The sequence below is a fragment of the Cnephaeus nilssonii genome, assembly GCF_951640355.1.
Source record: "Cnephaeus nilssonii genome assembly, chromosome: 16".
NCBI lineage: Eukaryota > Metazoa > Chordata > Mammalia > Chiroptera > Vespertilionidae > Cnephaeus > Cnephaeus nilssonii.
The window spans coordinates 41,521,703-41,544,879 of NC_137087.1; the positions used below are offsets into that span (position 1 = coordinate 41,521,703).

General features: G+C 51.2%; 1 protein-coding gene across 1 annotated transcript in view; it reads right to left on the minus strand.

The window, feature by feature from the left end:
- The window catches only part of SLIT1 (slit guidance ligand 1), a 153,188-nt gene that overhangs the window by 125,185 nt on the left and 4,826 nt on the right, over positions 1–23,177 (minus strand). Inside the window, exons 2-4 of the mRNA XM_079793488.1 lie at positions 8,383–8,454; positions 6,212–6,283; positions 558–629 (exon numbers count right to left, since the gene is read on the minus strand). Coding sequence (XP_079649614.1) covers positions 558–629; positions 6,212–6,283; positions 8,383–8,454 — 216 coding nt within the window. The remainder of the gene's footprint in view (positions 1–557; positions 630–6,211; positions 6,284–8,382; positions 8,455–23,177) is intronic.

Below are 23,177 nucleotides of genomic sequence, written 5' to 3' on the forward strand. Positions count from 1 at the left end.
CAAGATCCCACAGAATGAAATGTACGGTAGAACAATTACAGACACACTTGGCAAATCATAAAGCGGCAGGATTAGCCACCGCCCTTACAACTTGAAAGAAGTCCACGTACCACAAATAAAAGTACGACATTACACACAGTTAACAAGGTCTACGTTAGCAGGCCTTAGTACTCTGAGCTGAAAACAGAAATGTGCCCAAGAAGGACTTAGCTGAATGTATAAAAATGTGACCCACGGCAGGTTACCAAAGGCAGTGAGAGAAGGGTATGAAAGTCCTCCCTGCAACGCCGAGCCCGCCCCCGGAGCCCCGCACAGGCAGAGGCAGCACATGGGCCTCGAGGAACTCCAGATTCGGTCAGGTGCCTGCCATGGAGAAATGGCCCACACAGCACCTTCCGACAGCAAAGGCCTGACCTTTGAGACCCTGAGCAGTTCCTCCCCGTGAGGAACATGGGGGTCACGGGAAAGCCCCGACCCCGCGGACCAGACCCTCTCCCTCCCACAGGGTGAGGGATAAGAGCACAGAGGGAGCGCTCTGGCCTCGGAGCATCACTCACAGCCTGGACAGAGCCTGGTTGTGCTGGAACAGCAGTTCTGGTAACATGTGCAGCTGGTTCCGGTTCAGCCGTCTGCAAAAGAGAAGAGAGGAGTTGGAGGTTGCCTGGGGAATCCAGGACGTCCACGGGGCTTTTCAGAAAGCACTGGATTCGGAGTCAGAGAGCCCAGGGTTCAAATCCTGACACGGTCGCTGTGCAACCCCAGGGAAATCACCTTCTTTGGGCCCCGTTTCCTCATCTATAAAGTGGGGGTCCTGCCCTCCAACACTTGGGGAGGATAGGAGCAGAATATCTGTGACAGCCCCCGCCCCAGGACCTGCATGCAGTGCGTGGGCAGGCAATCACAGGTAGAGCACGTTTCCTGCCATTATTTCCTCCCATGCCCATCATCACCGGCACTTACACCTGCAGGGCCCTTTGTGATCTAAAGGGCACTGACAGCTCGGTCTCAGTGTGGGAGCTGGACATCTGACGACACATGAAATACGAGATATATCCCAACGGCGTGGGACTGGCCGCGTGTTCTGTTCTGTTTGTAAGAATTTTTATGAGTTTACTTGAGCCAAACCGATGACATACACTGGGGAGCAAGATATCAAAGGCTCCCTGGACACACGTTTCTGGCTCTTTGTTGTTCTTATCCACATTTGGCTCAGTGGCCGCTCAGCTTTCATGGTTTGCTTTTAGGCCTTCTTTCAAAACAAAAATAGCCTTATTGATTTTTTTTTAATTATTTATTGGAAATGCATGCTTAGTTTTTTTTAAGGCGTCAGATAGTAGAAGAAAAAGTACTCGGCCACTTGCACTTTTCTGACTCAACAATTTGTGGGTGTCTTTTCATGCCAAACAACAGGGAACGACCCCTTCATGTGTAGTGACTGATTACTTATGTTCACCATTTCTAGTTCCTCTAGGAGTGGACGGACAGCTTGTCAGCATAATAAAACAGGCGGGCCCTAACCGGTTTGGCCCAGTGGATAGAGCGTCGGCCTGCGGACTCAAGGGTCCTAGGTTCGTTTCTGGTCCAGGGCATGTACCTTGGTTGTGGGCGCATCCCCAGTAGGGGGTGTGCAGGAGGCAGCTGATCGATGTCTCTCTCATCGATGTTTCTAACTCTCTATCCCTCTCCCTTCCTCTCTGTAAAAAAAAAAAAATCAATAAAATATATTTTAAAAATAATAAAACAAAACAGGCGGGAGTGGGAAGTCTGGGTCTGGAATGCAGCCTGACGAGAAGACGTGCAGAAAGGACCTGGACGTGTCCCAGGGAAGCAGTGAAGTTTACCCAGACTTTATCTTAGACAACACACTCTTTTTTCCCTAATATCCTAAAGTGCTGTTGACATACACTATTATATTCGTTTCAGATGTACAACACAGTGATTAGACATGTATGTAACTCACAAAGGGATCACTCCAATAAGTCTAGTACCCACCACTCATCATTATTACAATGCTGCTGACTATATTCCGTATGCGGTACTTCACATCCCCATGACGAGTAGGCAACTAATTCTCTGACGCTGGGGTGTTGGACTCCAGCCCTTCAGGGGATGTGACACCTGTCAACGATGGAGCCTTGGTACTCACACTGTGGTCCACGGACCACCTGCAGGGGCATCGCCTAACTCTTAGGTCCTAAGAGTTGGTAAGAGCCTCCATATCTCAGGCTCCCCCCCAGACCTGTGGAATCAGTCTGCGTTTCGACAGGATCGCCAGGCGGCCTGTGTGCTCGGCGCGGTTGGAGACGCCCTGGTGTACAATGCAGCCCCTGCCCTCCGTCTGTGGCACAGTTTGCGTTTCACACACCCTCTCCTTTAACAGATCTAGACAGTGATCAACCAGCTCAGCAAAAGCTCCCTTTTGCCGGGAGGGAGGAAGGAATGTAACTCTATGTGGCTGGCACTTTACCCCCTAGGCGGTCACCCTTTAGCTGCTAGGTGAGAAAGATACCATTTCCCAGCCCAGGACAGACAGTCAGACCAGCTGGAGGAAGCGTTACCTAAAGGGCCGGCTCCTAGGAAAACGCATCGCTGCTTCAGAAAAAAAAGGGGCCACCAATAGAATCCTTAAAGCAACAGTAGACCTCCGATGGCTCCAAGTTCCTTAACCTCCTCCAGTAAATTAATCCTGTGTTTACACTGCCTGGTCACCACTGGTTTTTGTTTTGTTTAGTTTTCCCCCCGAGATGTTCTCAGTTTTCCAGCTTCAATTTCTGAAAAACACTTAAAAGGAAAAGGGATCTAATAACTAGTTCAAGTGGAAAATCACAGGACGTGGAAGGAGGGTCCCAGCGCGGTGAGGGGCCTGCAGGGAGCTAAGAATAATACCCTCGCAGCAGGGGCTCCCAGTCCTAGTAGCCCTCACCGTGTGCCAGGCACCAGAACACCAGGCACCAGAACAGATGTCTTACAGGCATTACCTCCCGGTCAGAGGAAAGGCAGGATGAAACGGTGGTTTCTTTCTCTTGAGCATGACAAGGCCTTACGTTCACGCACACGCCTTCCGGTCTCCTCCTCGCAACAGCCCCATGGGGAAGGCGTCCCCACCACCATCGCGCCACGTGGCTTGGTCTGAACAAATGCTCGGGACTTGTTTGTTGACTCTGCTGCCTGGCCTCTCTGACATTAGAGGAATTAGGGTGTCCAGAGGTGAGTGACCCCCCAGATCACCTCCAAACTCCCCAGAGGTGGGGTTCTGAAGCCTGCCTTTCCCCAGCTCCCCATCCTGGCTGCCTCCACGCGACACATCGACGACCCCCCGCTCAGCCAGCGGAGGGTGACTGAGCGCTGCACCCCCTCCCAACGTCAGACCCTGACTCCCGCGGCACCCCAATCCTCACGGCCGCAGAACCGCACGCGGCTGCTTCTGCACTCAAGTCTGTAACTGCTCACGAGACCAGTTACGTCTGTTCCCAAACCTGTTTAGCCAGAGGTACTTATAATTATAATTGTATAATTGAATGAACTGTTACATAAACAAACCAAATACCAGTGCGAAAAGAGAGAGTCGTCTCTGTGAAAACTGAGCTGAATGCTTTGAAAGAGTCACTAAAAGGAATGCTGCTAATTAAAGGGCTGCTGGATTACGGAAAAGACTGCAGGGCGGGAGGGTCATTAAGGAAGTTCAGGATCCTCCACGCAGCTAGCCTCCAAGGACCCTTTAGAAATCTCACTCACCCTAAAGAAACCAAAACCAAAAACCCTAAGTAAGGGGGACGTGTGTGGTTTAGGTCAGTGATCGGCAAACTCATTAGTCAACAGAGCCAAATATCAACAGTACAACGACTGAAATTTCTTTTGAGAGCCAAATTTTTTAAACTTAAACTTCTTCTAACGCCACTTCTTCAAAACAGACTCGCCCAGGCCGTGGTATTTTGTGGAAGAGCCACACTCAAAGGGACAAAGAGCCGCACGTGGCTCGCGAGTCGCAGTTTGCCGACCACGGGTTTAGGTGAATGCCAATCAGCATCTCATAATAAAAAGAAAGGTCTTGGCAAAAAATAAAAAGCTGGGGGCGGGGAGGGAGAGAAGGAGGGAAGGTCAGTAAGTGCTCATTTACATGCTATAACTTAAATGAGATGCTTAGAGTACGTGTGGTGTCCATGACTCCCCACTTCATCCAACCTTTATGACTAACTGACTCACCACTGGCCCCCGACGAGTCCGAGAGGGTGCCGGCCGTCCACAGCGAGCACTGGACCCCCAGGGACAGAGCAGCCAGAAAGAACGGAACTTGGAAAAGGACAGGAGGGACAAAGTCCGCAGTGATGTCGTGACTCGAAAAGCAGGGCCCCGCCCAGCCTTGGGAGGCAGAAGCAGGCGTGATGAGGGCCACCGGCCATGCCTGAACCCCAACCCACCTTCTCTCCTCCTCCGGGGCATGGCAGGACCCGAGCTGAAGCTGGAATGGGTTAGGTCCGAAGCAGCCCCTCATAACCAGGTCACGAGTGGAGTATGTTTTGTTCTGAGCCTTTTACACATCTGTTCAGCTGGGGCTCCTTGCCACTCCGTTGTAGGCCGGCTGAGGAAGGCCAACGAAAGGTCGCCTGACGCTCCTCCCGGCGGCAGGAAGGCACTGAGACAACCCTATCCTTTCCCTTTCACTTAATACCTTATTTTCTTTTATATGAAAGAGAAAAGGGAGGTGTTAGGGCATAGCCATTAAGAGCTCAGGCTTTGGAGGCTACATGGTCCCAGTTCTAATCCCCTCTCCTGCATGTAATCACTTAATAATCACTTCATAAGGCAAGTGCTTAACTTCTCTGCACCTCTATTTCTCATCTAAGATCCCACTGACCCAGTGTTGTTTCCAGGATTGAATGAGATACTGGAGGGCGAGGGGCAAAGAGCTTATCTTGGTGCCTGGCATAGAGTAAGACAATCAATAGTGGCTATTATTATAAACTCCTTGGGAAATCCGTAAAAATATAAAAGCACAAAGAATAAAATTAAAGTTGCCTGTTATCTCACCACTCAACGCAGTGAGAGTTAATATTGTCAATTCTTTCCTCCTGCTGCATTCAGTACACAGACAAGTTAATTTTATTTACACAAATGTCACTTCCGGCCTTTTCCACTTAACATCATATTGGGTGTACATTCCCCTGGCCGTGGCTGTTCTCCCAAAGTGTGATTTTACGGCTTATGTCTCCACCAGAATGGCTGTTGCCAATTTTTTATTGTTTTTCAATAATGTGCAATGAACATCCTGATCTATACATGTTTTTAGCCACGTCTCTGATTATTTCTGGTTCAAAAGGCATGAACGATAGAATTCTTGACACCTACATACAAACCACTTTGCAAAAACATGAGATTGGGCCCTGGCAGGGTAACTTAGTTGGTTAGAGCATCATCCAGATGTACCAAGGTTGTGGGTTCGATCCCTGGTCAGGGCACATACAAGTGTCAACCACTGAATGCATAAATGTGTGCAACAACAAATCAATGTTTCTCTCTCTCTCTCTCTCTCTCTCTCTCTCTCTCTCTCAAATCAATCAATAAAATTTTTTTTAAAAAATTAGGTTGATGACCACCCTGAATGTGAGTGCCAATCCCCCCCACCCACACCTCACCAGGTGCCTTTTTTTCCTTCATTACTGCCCATGCAAAAATTGATTAAGACACCTTTGCAAACTTGAAAGCCCTGTAAGGAACAAACTATGCAAATCAGAAATGTCTCCACCTTCCAGTGTCTGTGCTGTGGCCCTGAGCACCCAAAACATGGCTCCTCAGGTGGCCCCAGGGCTTCCCACACACATCAACATGTCCTTAAGGCCACACAAATCGATGAACAGTGTTTACACTGGGGTATGAGATTATAGGAAGAAATCTCACTTCCTCTGTCATGTGTGGATTTTTTGCCATAATGCATTGGTGGGTGTGTGGTGGGGGGGGGGGGCTGGCGGTGAATAGCTGCATCTAGAATGTGGGAGGACAGTCTCCAGCTTTCTCTCTGCTGTGATCTCATGATGATGCTGTGACCACATCCATGCTGCAGCTGCCCCTGGCTCCTATCAGCAGGCGGGAGGCAGGCTGGGCGTGCAGTCCTGTCCCTGAGCACACACCCCCTTTGCCACCAGGCTCAGTGTGCTCGTGTCCCTCCTGAGCCAGCCTCCACCACCCTCCTGAGCCCGCACCCGCAGATACTTACAGCCGCTCCAGCTCCTTCATGTCGTCAAAAGCCCCCCGTTCCACCACTCCAATCTGGTTCTCCATCAGCTGCCTGAGGAGGCGGAGAGACAAAGACAGCTATAGGATGTTGGACAAGGACTCCTGGAAACAGCTGGCACAAGGGAGTGAGACCGGAGCTGTGCCTGAGACGCGTGCAGACCTGAGTCCTGGCCTGAGCCCACAAAATTTCCTCACAATGTTGGCAATTCCCAACAGGGACTCCTCAGCACACCCAGCCCCAGCCCCATGCTGATCCCTGCATGCCAGAAGGCCACAGGGCACCACAGCACCAGGCCATTGCTCCAAGGCATGCTCGGGGAGCCGGACCCCGGCAGCAGGCAGCAGGGGCTGCTCTGGGCTGCAGGTGCACGTGCCCCCTTTGGCCCAGAGGGTGAGTTTCCAAGGGGCAGAATGGACAGAATGAGCCAGTAGCAGGGGGAGGGGATCCGGTGCCAACTGGGCAAAGCCCACACATGCAGCACACTCTGCAGTTGGCAGACGACACCCCCTCCGCCTGCACCCCGACTCTGCCTCGCCCATCTGCTGCCAGCTGAGCCACCTGGCTCCACGGGGCTCCGAACCTCCTCATTGCCGATGCGCCACGAAGCCCAGAGCGTCCAGCTGGCGGACAGCAGTTTTTGCCAACCGATCGCCTGTTGCATGGTAATTTTTGAGGTTGTCAGACATGTTTTTCTCCCCACACTCTCCCTTCTCCACTCCCCGGCAGGCCGCTAGGGTGCTCCCACATGCACCTCAGATGAGGTCTGAGACAGGGCAGAGGGAGAAACGCCCCCACCCACTTCTTTTTCTCCACTTATTTCCAGAAGCCTATGCTACTGAGGAGCTCCCTCTGTAGACCTGGGTGGGGAAGCGGGGGGCAAACCAGGAGGAAGGGGAGCTTCCTCCAGCTCAAAAGAGATTTCCGGAGCCTGGGATGGGGTCAGAGGTCAGTGGGTGAAAGCTATGACCCCAGAGAAAATCAGCCACAAGGTCCCCAGTGCCTCCAAAGACCCTCAGAAATGCAAAGCAAGTAGTCCCGACAGAACTGAGGCCCCAGGGCCCTTGCACTTCCCTGGGAATAAGGGACGAGGGGCTCTATGACTGTCTGATGTTCAATGCATCAGGAGGCACGCCTGGCAGGCTGCCTCTGCATCGAGGTCAGCAGAGAAGGGGAGGTGAAGGGATCAACACCCTCCCCGGCTCCTCCCCCCTGCCCAGCATGACAAAGGAGGTGCTGCTGATGGCTCCTTTCCCAATGGAGTCGTGCCCACTACCTCCAATACCTGCCACTGTCAAGCGACCCAGGGAAATCGACTCTGTCCTCAACTCTATCACCTACCCTCTCAAGCCAGGGATGGCCCCATGCTGGGGAGTTTTCTGGGCCACAGGTTCAAAAGAACTATGGAGACTATTATAGACTGAATTGTCGCCGCCCCCCTGCCCCCCAGATATTAATGCATTGAAGCCCTAACCCCAATGTAACTATATTGGAGACAGGGCCCTTAGGGAGGTCACTGAGGTTAAATGAGGTTCTAAGGATGGGGCCCTAATCTGCTAGGATGGGTGTCCTTATAAGAAGAGACACCGGCGATCTCTCTCTGTGCACACACACGGGAAAGGCCACGTGAGGACAGAGCACGCAGCTAGCCAGGAAGAGGGGCCCCACCACAAACCACCCTGATGGCACCTTGATCTTAGATTTCTTGCCTCCAGGCGTGTGAGAAAATAAACTTCTGTTGATTATGCCACCCCATCGGTAGTATTTTGTTACAGCAGCCTGAACAAAGACAGAGACCTAAAGATTCCTCAGGGTCCCTTGGTCTTGCCTCACCCCAGGAGTCAACCAGTGGACAAGACAGCCCCATCAGCCCAGCCCAGGTCCTGCCAGGCAGCCACCACCGGTGCCTACCAATGCCACGCCCAATTTCAGCCATGCTGGAGGCAGTGGCTGCTCCGGGTCAGGACTCACCATCGCTTCCACCCTACGACCCTCAGGGTGTCCCAAGACTGACTCCACGTGGAGGAGCCCAGCCTGCCTACAACCCTACAACCCTAAAACCCACAGCCAGGGCTCTGCCTGGGACACACAGGCCATTGCCGAGGGAGGGGGCAGCGGGGAGGGTATAAGCAGGAGCAGCATCCCATACTCACAGCACCCGCAGCTGCTTGAGCCCCGCAAAGTCGTTCTTATGGATCCGGGTGATGTTGTTGCCGTTGAGTTCCCTGGCGGAGGAAAGGAGAGAAGGAAATGGTGAGACGTGCAGGGCGGGTCCCCAGGCCAGGGGCTCAGCTCCAGGCTCCTTCACTACCTGGCTCAAGCCTGACATCTGACCAGTAGGGCTGGGTGCTTTCCAGACAAGCCTGGGACCCCCGAGTCCATGTGGAGGCCCAACAAGCTGGGGCCTGTTTGCAGCAGATGTCCGACCAGCAGGATCGCACAAGGCTCACTGCTGGGAGTTCTGCTAAACCCAGCACGTGGCTGCGGCCCTGAAGGAGCTCCGTCTGGTTAAAGAGATGAGACATTGACTCACGAAAGAATTCGAAAATTAGCCAGTTAGAAGCTATTCAGGTGGAATCCTTGCTGAACGCCGGTTTCCTCGTCTGTGAAGTGGGGATGATAACTGTCTATCTCATAGGGTTTCCATGAGGCATAAGCAGGTAAAGCGTATGGCCTGTGGTTTAAAAGGACCCCCTTGGGGACACAGTGTTTATCATCTGGTGGCACTGGTTCCTGTGAGCTGTCCATATTCTGAACAGGAGAGTAGAGTGGGCCATGCCATTCCATGGAAACTGAGGAAGTAGGACTCAAGCGGAGAGGGACAGGACCAAGCAGATCTGCACAGCAGGAGGGTCAGAGCGGACATTCCAAAGAAGGAGAACACCCAGCGGATCCATGGGGTGGGGGAGGGGACAGGCTGAGAGTCGGGACCGAGGGAAGCAGAGTTGGGGGCATGTGGGTCCAGATCACAGAGGGTCTGAGGAAGCAGAGGAGAAACAGGGAGCCAGTGAGGTCTCTGAGCAGGAGCCTGCCCTGAGGTCAGTCCTGTAGCTAGAGGAGGGTGGGAGGCGGCGGGAGGGCTGGAGGGCAGGGCTAAAGAAGGGAGGGAGCCCACTGTCGGATCCTAGGGCCGGGCCTGCAGAAGCGGTGGCTCCTTCCCTCACACCACCCCGGCCTCTGGCCCTTGTGTTCCTCCTTGGCCTTCCCCAAACACATCCTGAGCACCTTGGACCCAGAGCCCACTTTAGAGGCTGTCTGGTCCCACCTCCCAGCCAGCCTCCGAGGGAAGCTCACCAGCACACCTCAGAACGACAGGCCCCTGAAGGAGTCAGCCGCTCCACTCCCCAGAAAGTTCTTCCGCTGAGCCACACGCCAGCAGAATCTCCCTCGGGCCTCGCGCCAAACCCAGCTGTCACTCCGCATCTAACCAGTCTGTAGAGCTCCAAGTTCACAGCCACCACGTTCCCTCCTTTCTCACCGCTGTCATAGTCACCACGTGCTTGGCAACCACCTGTCACCACCCCATGTTCACCTGCAGCTCAGTCTCGTCACTTACCAGCTGTGGCCAACCTGAGCCCGCGCTGCTTTGAGGAACAGCAAGTTCTCTTTCCTAAAAGTGTTCGGAAGTGTGTTTGGACTAGATGATGTTCTAGAACTGTACCCACCAAGAGCAGCATGTGATTAGTTTCCACACACTCCTCACGCCGGCTGGAAAGAGTTATCGTGCCCATCTTGCAGAGGAGGGAAGAGTGGCTCAAAGAAATGAGGTGCCTTCCCCAAGTCGCCAGCTGGTAAATGACAGAGCAGGGGCCTGAGCTGGGCCATCTGATCCCAGAGCCCAGGCTTCCACCAGGCCAGGCTGCCTCCTGAGCTGACAAGCCAATAATTCATTCAGCTCATTACTCTCTCTGCCCTTCCCCTGCGCCTGGCTCTTGATCTTTGGGAGCAGCTGGAAAAACTCATTCCCTGCTCCCCGTCTCCTTTCTAACAGGATCTCTCCGAGGGGCTGGAGGCCTCTCCAAGGTAACGCGGCCGTTGGTGAGAGCCCCAGACGGAGCCACTTCCCGCCATCAATGCCGAGAGCATGCCTCTCCCTGTGAGACCGGCTCTTTTCAATGTAAAGGTCTTTTTTTTATTGAACTAGATATTCTTCCCTGAAACAGCCAGCCCTGAGCCTCACTTGTGCTGCACCCCAATCCCTCCTTCCGCATCATGACTGGGCCATCTTACTGAAACTCTCATCCCCAAACCCAAAACCACAAGGAATTTTTGGTTGTTTGAATTTTTCGATTATAAAGATATGAATTCTAAGAGCACAACGTTGAGCTTAAATGGCATCAATAGAGCAATGCTTAGTTGACTTTCAGCACATCCGTGAAACCAAACTCGATGCAGCCATTTCAAATGGTACAGATTAGTTCGTTTTGACGGGGAAAGTTGTCCAGGATGCAGTACGTGGAAAAGGGTTATGAGATGCTGTGTCCTATGAGCCTCCTTATGTAAAAACTCACACGCACGTCAACACACGCAGAACGAGCTCACGGCGAGCTGTTTGCCCCATATTAATGCCGGTAATGGCTGCACAGTGGGACTTAAGGTGACTTTCTTTTTTATATTTTCCTGCATTGTTTGAACTTTAAAAAAAATGTATGTTTGTATAAGCTGACATTAATATTCAAGCTATTGCACTTAAAAATGAGAGTAATATATGCACATTCTTGTGTTTTTCTCAATTTCTTAAAGAATTAAAAATAAGAGTAATATATGCACATTATTGTGGGGATTTTTAATATCTTGATGAATAAAGGAAAAATTATAATCACACATAAACTGATGACCCAAAAGTAGCCCCCATTAACATTGTGGAATATTTTCTCCCATGCCTGTTTCCTTTGGATACAATTTTTATATAGTTGAGATAATTCAACATATACTTACTATTTGCAAAGCGTTCTGCAAGGTTCTGAAGCCATGAGGATGCATGAGACATGAATGATATCAACGCCTACTATGTTACAGCCTATCTGTTCCCCCTCTTATGGTTTTGACTGGCCATGAAGTGTCCCCTCATGTGGCTAGATCAAGTTCCTGGGGTGTCCCATGATTCCCTGTTACTAGAACACCGGGGCTATTTTGATGTTGTTCAATCATACATACTACTGCATAAAGTTTGGGGGGCATTTGGGAGAAATGCATTCCTCTAAACGGAATTACTCAGTCAAAAGTCATGAAAAAGCTGATGAGTTTACAATCATTCATTCCTTTTCATGGCAACCATGGTTTATAAAGCACTTGACTACAACAATTATTCATTTTACATACAGACGGCAAAACTGAGGCAGAGACAAACGCTTAGACTTGTCTGAACAAGGCGGGACCCAATGTGGAACTCGGGAAACTGAGGATGAGACTCCCACAGGTGGGCGTGGTGGGCTGGAGGGCTCTCATTTACATGCCTCTCTTCTGACCCTTTGGCACCGGGGCCCACTGTGCAGACTCAGGGACAAATTCCTTAGCCCACCATCAGCTGATCCCAGCCCCCTCCTCACTTCCAGCACCTCCCTCCACCCTTAGGTGAGGGAAGGCCGGGGACAGGCAGGCAGAAGAGGACAGTGTGCTGACAGCAGAGCAAACTCAGCCTCCCCCCATCAGCCTTGCTCTCTAACCCCGGGGCTGAGCGCCTCCTCTCAGGGGAAAGTCCGTGAGCAGGCAACCTTCGAGGCTCATCAGACTCCCAGGTCTGCAGGCTGCTGCTTAGGGAGGCATTATCACCACTTAGGCTGAGAAAATGACCTCCAGGGTTGGCCGGCCCCCTCCCCCTCAGCAGGGCGGCCCAGCAGGATCAAGTTTCCAACCTGGGCCAACCACTTCCCCTCAACCCTCAGCAGAGGCTGCAGAATGAGGCAAGGGGGTCATTTTTCTCCAACACCTGATTCCTCCAACAGGTGTTGCCTGTGTGTTGCCATGGAGATGCCCCTCACAGGAAGCTGCCTAGGAAAAATGGGAGAAGCTGCTGTGACCTTAAGACCACAGCAACCAAGTCCGGTGGGCCCTCTGGGGCACTTCCCAGCCTCCTTTCTCAGGAAGAACCCTGGATCCTGAGCTTCTTGCCACCACTTCTTACTGAGCACCTATGTGTGCAGGCTCTGAGCCTAAAGCCAAGCATGCTTCATCTCACTGCACCCTCCCTGGGAGGTGAGCCATGTTCTCTCCATCTTGCTGATGAGGAAACTAAGGCTCAGACTGATGAGGTAATTTCCCCAGTGCCACACAGCTAATAAGTGGTGGGGCCAGGATCAAAACCAGCCAGTGTGTTCCATGTTCATTCCCTCCCTCGTGATGCCTCATGTTGATGGGCTCTGTCAGCCCACCTCTCCCCCGAGTGCTCGTGCCTTGGATGGAGCTGAGAAGCCACTTGTATGCTTTGGACAGGGAACACGGGGCCCTGCAATGAGACGGTCTGCTCTGCCTGGCTGTGTGGCTCAGCTGGTTGGAGCATCATTCTGTGCACCAGAAGGTCTAGGGTTCAATTTCCGGCTGAGGGATGTGCCAGAGCCAACCAACCAATGTGTCTCTCTCACATTGATGTTTCTCTCTCTCTTTCTCTCTCTCTCTCTATCTCTCTCAAATCAATAAAACAAATTTAAAAATTTTAAGTAGTATACTCATATGTAAAACACTTTTAAAAGGGGGGGACTATCTACTCTGCCTAAGCAGCAAGATCAGGGGAGCTTCCCAGCTGCTGAGCAAAGAGCATTCTTAGTGGCTAAAAGCTTGGGCTTTGGCGCTAAACAGTCCAGCCTCAAATTCCTGCTCCACCATTACTGGCTATGTGCTTAGGCAAGGAGCTTAACTTCTCTGTGCCTCAGTCTCTAGATTCATAAAATGAGGATAATAATAGTACCCACCTGCTTGAGATGTGGTGACTTTTAAGTCACTTAATATTTCTTCTTCTTTTTTTCTTTTTCTTTTTTTATTTATTTTTTTAAATTTTTTTATTAAGGTATTATATGTGTACATATCTTACCATTGTCCCCCCCACCCCATCTTCTTTTTTTTTTTTAATTTGATTTTTAGAGAGAGAGGAAGGGAGAGGGAGAGAGAGAAACATTGATGTGAGAGCACAACATCGATTGGCTGCCTCCTGCATGTCCCCCAACGGAGTTCCAGACCGCAACCCGGGCATGTGCCCTGACCAAGAATCAAGCCAGCAACCTTTTGGGGCAAGGATTGATGCCCAACCAACTGAGCTACCCTGGCCAGGGTGAATGACTTAATATTTCTAAAACACCAAGAGCAGGGCTCTCTGTATCACATTACCTGCTGCAATAGTTTTTACTCCTAGTGCTGCTGTTGCTGTTGCTTTCCTCAAGGACTATGGCTGCACCAGGCAGGTGGTGCCCCAGGCACAGCTCGGGCTGGTGCTGGACGGGCAGGGCCATGCTGGTTAGGGAGGAGCCAGCTACTCAGGCCCTGCAGGCCCCAGGATGCCAAGGCCCAGGGAAGACACCCTAAGGTGGTTGTCTCCCTTCCCAAAGTGAAGGGTCTGCACCCATTCTTGTCCCCCGGGAGGAAGTACACTGGGGTGGCAGGGGGCCTGATTTCCATCAGTTCCTGTGTGGTCCAAGCCTGAAAGGAAAACCTCAGTGGTAAAGATTGTGGAGAAAATCCTCTGAAGCAAAGTTACTGAGGAAAAAAACAAAAACACACAGGATTTATTGAATCCTCTCAGGAAGCAAGAATCTGATCCCGAGCAACTGGGTGTTTATGATAAACCAAGAGAAACCCTCGGATTTCCTAGAACTGCAGGAACAAACACCGTGGGCCCCTCGCGGGGAGTTCTGAGGCCCCACACGCCTCACAGGCATTTCTCATCCTGGAGTTCCAGCCATTCCTGGTGCTGTTTCACTGAGGGGCCAGAACATCCCACAGCAGCCCAGGCCTGCAATGGAGGCTCGGCCCCCTTCAAATCCCATCCTGCCCCCCAAAAATAAACACGAGGCTCTGCCTGTGACCGAGCCAGGCCTCTGGGCTGGGAGACTGCACTTTGAAATCTTAGCCTGGCCAAATCCACGGCACTGAGCATGTGCAGTCAGACCAGAGACCTGAGGGAAGGGAGACTTTCCCTCTGCAGCTAGCCCACAGACGCTGTGTGCCCACGCCTGTCATTGCACCTGGAGCCCCACGGAGCCCCTGCCCAGGCTCCCCACAATCCCACTGGCTCCCCTCCAATCTGTTCTCCAAGCCACAGCCAGAGAGATCTTTTCAAGATGCAAATCTGATCATGTCACTCCCCACTTAAGCCCTTCAAAGAATCCCCCATTGCGCTTGGAATCAAGACAAAAATCTTAACGTGAACAACAAGGCCACGTGGCCTGCCCTGCACGGAGTTCTGATGTGCTCCCCCTGGATCAGAGCCTTTGGACTCCCCATTCCCTCTGCTTGGGACGCTCCCTCCTTCCTCTTCGCCTAACTCACTCCAACGTGTCTTCGCACTTGGTCAGACCTCCTGTCCCAGGCCCACCGAGCATCCCAACCCTCTCCTCTGCAGCGCAAACCTGGGGCATGTTATGTGAGTGATGTCTCAGCCCCTGAATAAGGTGAGGGGCTCCGTGAGGACACAGTCTGTCCGCTGTTGTTTTCATCATGTACCCCTAGGGCCTAACCCTGGCACGTGGCACCTGGAAGAAGGTTCTTAAATGCATGAATGAATTTCCACTAAAACTGGCATGTTCCAAATAGCATTGCACCGAGTATGTTCTCCGTGTTTCCCTCTCCCCCACTTCAAAAAAACACTAAGACACTAAGAGAGAAACGTTCTCCCCAAACAGACATCAGCCAATAAAAGCTCCTCTCACAGAGGACACTGCTGTGTTACTAACAGCCTCCAGGGCCCACAGGTTAAAAAGCTGCTATTTCTCCGAGTGCCTTTCACAGGAAGATGCCAGTGCCCGGGGCTCCAGCTGCTCTGCTCCTCCTCTTCCTCCTGCCTCGGGGCCTTGCCCGTGCTGCTCCCTCAGCCCAGCACAGCCTGGAACAGCCCAGAACACCCCGTTTCTCCTCACCTGCCCAGCAACACACACACACCTGGCTCATGGCTAACATCCTTCAGGCCTCAATTTAAATGCCCCCTCCTCTAAGCCAGCCTCCCCGGGCGGGGCGGGGGGGGGGGGGGTGCCCAATTGCGATTTGGAGACGTGAGGACCTCGATATGAGGTTCTTTGTTAAAGGCCCGTCTCCCCTGCCAGGCTGTGAGGGTCCAGGGCTCCATCTGTTTTGCTCACTGCTGTACGCCCAGCACCTGGGAGGCTGCCTGGCACACAGTAAGTGTTCACTATATATAGTGAAAATAGGCTGAGTGAGCAGAGCAATTCTGCCCACCGCGCCCGGCTTCTGTGGGCCTGACACAGGCTCCAGGCAGCCGGCTGAGCCCTCCCCACAGTCTTCAGGCCCCAGCAGGTCATGACCCAGAGGCTCCGCCAACTCCCTAGCAGGGCCCACAGGCCCAGCACCAACCCCAGGGCCAGGGCAGCCCTAAACCTAGTGAGAGTCCGAAGGGCCGACGGCTGAGCAATCGGGACCGCACAGGGCAGGTCTGCTACCCGCCTAGCTCTGCCCTGGCTCCTGGGACCTCCTGTTTCCTTGGCTTGAATACTAGCAACACCTGTACTCACACAGCCAAGCCCGCTCACGGGAGCCTCATAATAGAAGCAGGTTAAACAGGCGGGACTCGAACCCTGACATATCTGATTTCAGGGCTCAGTTCTCTTTTCTCTCTCGAATATTTAATTGTGGAAAAACACACATAATAAAATTCACTCTTTAATCATGTTTAAGTGCACAGTTCACTCAGTGTTAAGTATATTCGCATTGTTGTACAACAGATCTCCAGAACTTCTTCATCTTGAAAAGCCGAAACTCCGTACCAATTAAACACTAACTCTCATCCCTCTCTTCCTCCGCCCCTGGCAGCCACCACCCCACTCTGTCTCTGTGAATTAGACTCCTCCAGGTGACCCATGCCAGTGGGATCATACAGTGCTTGTCTTGCTGTGCCTGGTTTACTTCACTCAGCATCGCGTCCTCAAGGTTCATCCATGCTGTAGCATGTGTCCGAATGGCCTTCCTTTTTGAGGCTGAATGATATTCCATTGTATGTTACACTGCCTTCTGTCCATCCAAGTGGACTTGTTGGACCATATGGGAATTATTTTATATATATATATATATATATATATATATATATATATATATATATATATATAAAATTTGATTTTTTACAGAGAGGAAGGGAGAGGGATAGAGAGCCAGAAACATCGATGAGAGAGAGAGACATCGATCAGCTGCCTCCTGCACACCCCCTACTGGGGATGTGCCCGCAACCAAGGTACATGCCCTTGACCAGAATCGAACCCGGGACCCTTGAGTCCACAGGCCGACGCTCTATCCACTGAGCCAAACCAGTTAGGGCCATATGGTGATTCTGCGTTTAATTTTTTGAGGCATCATCATGCTGTTTTCCATAGTGGCTCCTCCATTTTCTATTCCCACCAACAGTGCACAAGGGTTAAAATTTCTCCACATCCTCACCACCACTCATGATTTCCTGTTTTCTTGATGGTGGTCAGCCACCTAATGGTCTTAACCTCAACTCTGCGATGGATTCTGTTCTAGGGCCCAATCTGCACCCTGTCCCTTCACTACTGAGCCCCGGTCTTGCTTTTGCCAATCCCCTTCCCAGGTCTGGGGCTTACCCCAAAACCACAACCTACAGCCAGGGCCCCACTGTTAGCCACCAGGCCCCCATGTACATGCCTGCCAAGTGCTCTCCGCTCACTGCCCACCCCAGGCCCCTGAGAGGCCACCCAGCAATTAACTCCCTACAACATCCCCCAATTCTGCTCCCCACCCCCTACCCCCAGGCTGGACACCCCCTCCTTACACTAGACTGCAACTTGGGTCCACCCCATAAACGTGCACGGACAGGAATCAATCGTGGTCAAACTGCCTTTAAGCCCCAGTGCTAAGCCCTGACAGGGGTTTGGTAGGAGATGAATGAACGCCTGATGAATGAATGAAGCCAGGCCTTATGGAGATGTGTGGAACAGTAGCATATTTAAAAACAAAATACACATACCTCTCAAAGCCTCGAGGCTCAGGATCCCTGGGCACACCACTTACCAGCCATCTGTGGCCCAGGCAGTGAGCCTTCTCCACATCTGCAAAGAAGGTAATACCTTCCTCACAGAACCGGCAGGAGGAGCAAAAGTGTGGACTTGGTGAACCATCTGGCTCTGGGCCTGGCACAAGGTAAGTGCCCTTGGGGCCCCAACACCATCACCACTCCCTCTTCACGCCTCTCCACCTCAGCTCTGATCGGTCAAGGTCCCACCACCCCACCCCATCCCCATCCCCAAGGGCACTGGCTCCTTCTTTCCATAACTAAAACGTCCTCACCACCTACTCAATCCCCCACCAGCGGCCTTCCGCCCTCCACTTCTCCCGGGAAACCGGTCTGCCTGGCTTTGCAGTGACCCCATCACAGTTCCAGAGCTTTCCTTGGCCAGACTGGCTGCTCTCCACACGGCCAGCCCTCTTCCCATCTCCAAACACCTTCTTGGTTTGGCAGCAACTACCCTTTATCCAGGTTCAAAGCCACAGACGTTCTGCCAATGCTCCTTGTGTCACACACAGGACCGGGGCGCTTCCTGCCGCCCCACAGCTCCTCCTGCCCCCTCATGTGGGCGGAGCCCAAAGGCAGGACCTTCCTCGCCAGGACACCCCAGCACCAAGCAGTGTTTCTCAGCTGTGGTCTGCGCACCTCCTCACCTGAATCACCTGAATTGCAGTCAGCGGAGATCACGAAAGCAGCTTTCTGGGGGTGGGCCTGGGGTCTGCATTTTTACCAGCCTCCCAGGAGACGCCTGTTCCCATGCGAGTTCCTCTTCCACTGCCCTCATGGGTTTCACTGCTTCCCCGGGAGGCCCTCCCAACTGCCACTCCAGCCTGAACACTCTCCAGGGTAGCCATCCCTGATCCCTACCTCTTGCAGTGGTTCTCAACCTTTCTAATGCCGCGACCCTTTAGTACAGTTCCTCATGTTGTGGTGACCCCCAACCATAAAATTATTTTCCTTGCTACTTCATAACTGTAATTTTGCTACTGTTAATGAATCGTAATGTAAATATCTGTGTTTTCCGATGGTCTTAGGTGACGCTGCTAGCGGTTCTCAACCTGTGTAGAGCCTAAGACCATCGAAAACACAGATATTTACATTATGATTCATAACAGTAGCAAAATTACAGTTATGAAGTAGCAAGGAAAATAATTTTATGGTTGGGGGTCACCACAACATGAGGAACTGTATTAAAGGGTCGCGGCATTAGAAAGGCTGAGAACCACTGCTCTAGAGTCATGTTTTCACATAGCTGTTTACTGGCAAAAGAGGCAGAAGCCAACCCCATGGCTTCTCCAGGATCAACTTTATTCACAAGATTGTCCTCCCAGGCTCGAGCCTGAGGGTCCCCCATGGCCTTCCCACGTGCCCTCTCTGCCTCGGTCCAGGCTGCCTCCCTCCGGCCTCAGCCTCTGCAGCAGCCTCCTAATCCTATGAGGACGAGTCGTTCCTACTGCTGCTATAACAAAGTACCACGTGCTTAGTGGCTTAAAACAACATACATGTTTTATCTTACCGTTCTGGAGATCAGAAGTCCCAAATCAGTCTCGCCGGGTGTATCCCTTTCTCCAGGCAAGAATCGTCTCCTTGCCTTTCCACCTTCTAGAGGTCCCCGGCCTTCTCTGGCTCCGGGCCCCTGTCTCTCCCTCCAAGCTCTTGTAGGCCACACCTCCTGCCACCGACTCTGACCCTGCTGCCTCCTCTTACAGGGATCCTTGTGATGACGTTGGGCCACCTGGATAATCCAGGCTCATCGCTCATCTCAAGATCCTTAACTGACTAATATCTGCAAAGTCCCTTCTACCCTGGAGGGCCACATAGTCACAGGTCCCAGGGATTAGGGTGTGAACATCTTTGGGGACCATTATTCAGCCCACCACAAGGACCATATTTTCTAAAGCAAAGATCAGAACCATGAAATGTCTTGCCAGAAGTTTCTAGAAAAACAAAAAAAAAACTCAACATTTTTTCTGAGCACCTACTATGCACCAGGTGAAGGGACACAAAGATGCATGAGACATGGTCCCTGCCCTCAGGAAACTCAAAACCCAAGGTACCCATCAAACAAGCCATCTTCTTAAAAAGGAATAAAATTCTCTTCCCTACAGAAGAATTCCAATTAATGACTGTAGAAAAAAATAAGGGAAATAGAAAATCAAAATTGGATAATAATGGTTGCAGGCAAGATCCATTAATGAATGCTAAAATTAGTAGGTAAGAATTTGAGGACAAAGTGGATCTTATATAGTCTCAAAGTATCTCCCCCAAATATTTATTAATTACAAATGGAAAGGTAGTAACATTACAGTGGCAAGACCAGGCCGACACCCTCTTAACCAAGAGATCAGATTAACATCACCAGCAATGAGACATATTGATGTCATCCACCCCCGTTAGGGTGTTCTGAGGGGGATACATCTCGACCTCTGATGCATTCTTGCAAAAAATGAATAACCTCAATCCAATCATGAAAAAAAAACACCAGACAGATCCAAACTGAGGAACCTTCTACAAAATAACTGACCACTACTTTTCAAAAATATCAAGGTTATAAGAAGCAAGAAAAAAAAACTAAGGAACTGTCACAGATTGAAGGGGACAAAGGAAAAAATGACTATTAAATTCAATGGGGAATCCAGGCTTGGATCCTGGACTAGGAAAAGGACATTAGTGGGGAAACTGGGGAAATCTGAACAAAGTCAGTAGTTTAATTAGCTATTGTACCAATGTTATTTCTTAGTTTTGATCCCTGTACTATGGTTAAGAAAGATGTCAATATTAGGGGAAGCTGGGTAAAGGATCAGTGGGACTCTCTCTGTACTATTTCTGCAACGTTTCTGTAAGTCGAAAATTACTTCAAAATAAAAGTTTTTACATTTTTTTAAAAAGAAGAAAATACAGCAACGACAGCAAAATCACTGTCACAGAAAAGCTAGAAACCACAGTCATCATAACCAACTGGCCTCCCCACCATCAGCTGGTTTCACCCTCCATTTATTCTCCACAACAAAGCCCGGCAACAGAACATCTTAAGACAGCATTTTGCACTTGTCACTCTCCACTCAAAACCCCTGGGGGTAAGTGCTCAAAGGATCTCGTCAAAAGGACACAGGAACAGCTTGAAGTGGCTCCCCCTGGCCACACGCGGGACACCATAAATATCAAGATCTATAATGATAGCAACACACTGGGACCCACAGAACAAAGCAATAATCCACAGGTCCAGACTGTTATGAATGAATAGAAAAGCAGGTGGAGCCCTAACCGGTTTGGCTCAGTGGATAGAGTGTCGGCCTGCGGACTGAAGGGTCCCAGGTTCGATTCCGGTCAAGGGCATGTACCTTGGTTGTGGGCACATACCCAGTAGGGAGCGTGCAGGAGGCAGCTGTGATCGATGTTTCTCTCTCATCAATGTTTCTAACTCTCTATCCCTCTCCCTTTCTTTCTGTAAAAAGTCAATAAAATATATTTTTTTAAAAAAGAACAGAAAAGAAAAGCAGGTGGAGGAGAAGGGACATTCTTTCTTACAGTCGTTTGCCAAGAAGAAATGATGGAGTTAAAAATGTCTCGCCCATAGGTGCTAAAACTAGTAAGAGTTTGATGGCGAATAGGATATTTACACAGCCACAAAGTACCTCCCCATAAATTACTTATTCATAACTAAGAGTAAATAGTAACTTTTCAGCTTGCCCAGTGACCAAAGCTAAAATCGCCAATGTTGGGACCAGCTGACGTCGTGTGTCTTCTTCTGACATAACCCACGGAGAAGGGCACAGCATCACTTACTTAGCAGAAATGCATAACCCGAATGCAATCGTGAAAAAAGAGCAGATGAAGCCAAATTGAGGGACATTTTACAAAATAACTGGCCTGTGTTCTTCAAAAATGTCCAGGTCAAGAAAAAAAACAAGGAAGGCCGAGAAACGGGTCCAAATTAAAGGAGACCAAAGACCCATGGTAAGTAAATGCCATGTCTGGTCCTGGACAGAATTCTGGACCTGGGGGGGAAAATAGCCATGAAAGATGTTTTGGGGACAACTGATTAAATTCATCCATGATCGCGTGTATTAGTTCATACGTATACATGGGTAGGTAACAGTAACTTACCAATGTTAAATTTTCTGATTTTGACAGCCTTGTTGATTTTAGAAAATACACACAGAAGTATTTAGAGAAAAAAGGTTGACAATGTGTCCAACCTATTGTGAAATGGTTCAGGAAAAAAAGTGTGTGTGTGTGTGTGTGTGTGTGCGCGTGTGTGTGTGTCTGCGTGTGTAAACTGTAAAGCAAATGGGGCAAAATATAAATAACTGAAACTGGGTAACAGATATATAGGAGTTCCTTATCATTTTTTTTGCAGCTGTTCTGTAAGTTTGAAATTATAACAAATTAAAAAGTTAAAATTAAAACGAGGGGTCTTTGGGGTGATGAAAATATTCTGAAATTGGATTGTGGTGATATTTATACAACTTGGTAGATCTGTTAAAAATCATTGAATAGTAAAAAAAAACCCATAACTTTAATAGTTCCGCACACATCCCCTCTGATGGCTGCGCATTTCCCAGCCCGTGGCCTGTGCTCACCCATTCCTCTCCTCTCGTCCCTCAGAACTCAGCAACAAAAACGTTCACCCCTTCCGCTGGGTCGACTCCTCACGCTCCTTCCCAAATACATGGCACACACCTACTGAGTGTCCCCAGATTCCCTCGCCCTCGCTTCACCTCTCTACTTACCCAAGTCCTCCTGCCCAACCTTCAAATCCCACATCCCCGGTCGGTGCAGGGACCCAAGTCCTCCTTCCCACCCCTCACTCCCATCTCATTTCCAACAACGACAGAGTCCTTTCCACGCGCCAACGTTATTCCAACCCCTTTACACGCAGTATCTCATTTGAACTCACAGCCCTGCGAGGTAAGTGCTATCGTTGGCCCCATTTCACAGACGAGGAAATCAAGTCACTCGCGAAGCTGCCCGAGATCTCTTGGGTAGTAGCTGAGGGAAGCCACTGTGCTCTGTGTCCCCGAGGACAGCCTTGCCCGCTGGTTCTCTCACAGGCGGACCTTTCCCCCTCACCAGGCCGCGAGCTCCCACAGCAGCGGGTCCACACCCTGGACCTCCCTAGACCCTTGGCACATGGCAGGTGCCCAACAGCTGTTTGTGCACCACAGGCTGGGTCCCGGGAGGGAGAGGAGGGGGTCTCGGGCTCCCTCCAAAAGAAGAGCCAATTCGCCATCCCCCACCCCCAGCCCCAGCACAGCCCAGCTCCCTGGCCACGGCCCAACGCCCGGCCGTCATCTGCTCTGGGTAATAAGTATTTGTACGGCGATAATTACAGCATTTGGGAAGAAAATCCCATTAAGCAAGAGCCCTGCCGAGCTGCTAATGCCGGCACAGAACTGGAGGCGGCAACTCCGCCAAGCTCCGTCTGCTTCCAATAAAGCAGGAGCTGCCTGTCCCGCCGCCGCCGCCGGGTCCAGCCCCAAAGGAGCACGGCCGCCCCTGCTGGCCGCCTGGGCAGCCCAGCCACCCCCGCCAGCCCCCTGCCTCGGAGCGGGCGCGTGGAGGTAGGGGCCGCCCTGTCCCCGTGTGCCCCAGGGCTCCGGGGATGCCGAGCGCTGGGCGAGGGACCGGAGAGCAGGGCCACGCTGGGATCCAGCATGGAGTGGTGCCCAAGCTCCTGTCTCGTCCCTGCAATTCTGTCACCTCCATAACAATAATAACAGCATTTACTGGTCACTTGCTGCGTGCCAGGCCCGGTGCAGAGTGCTTCTC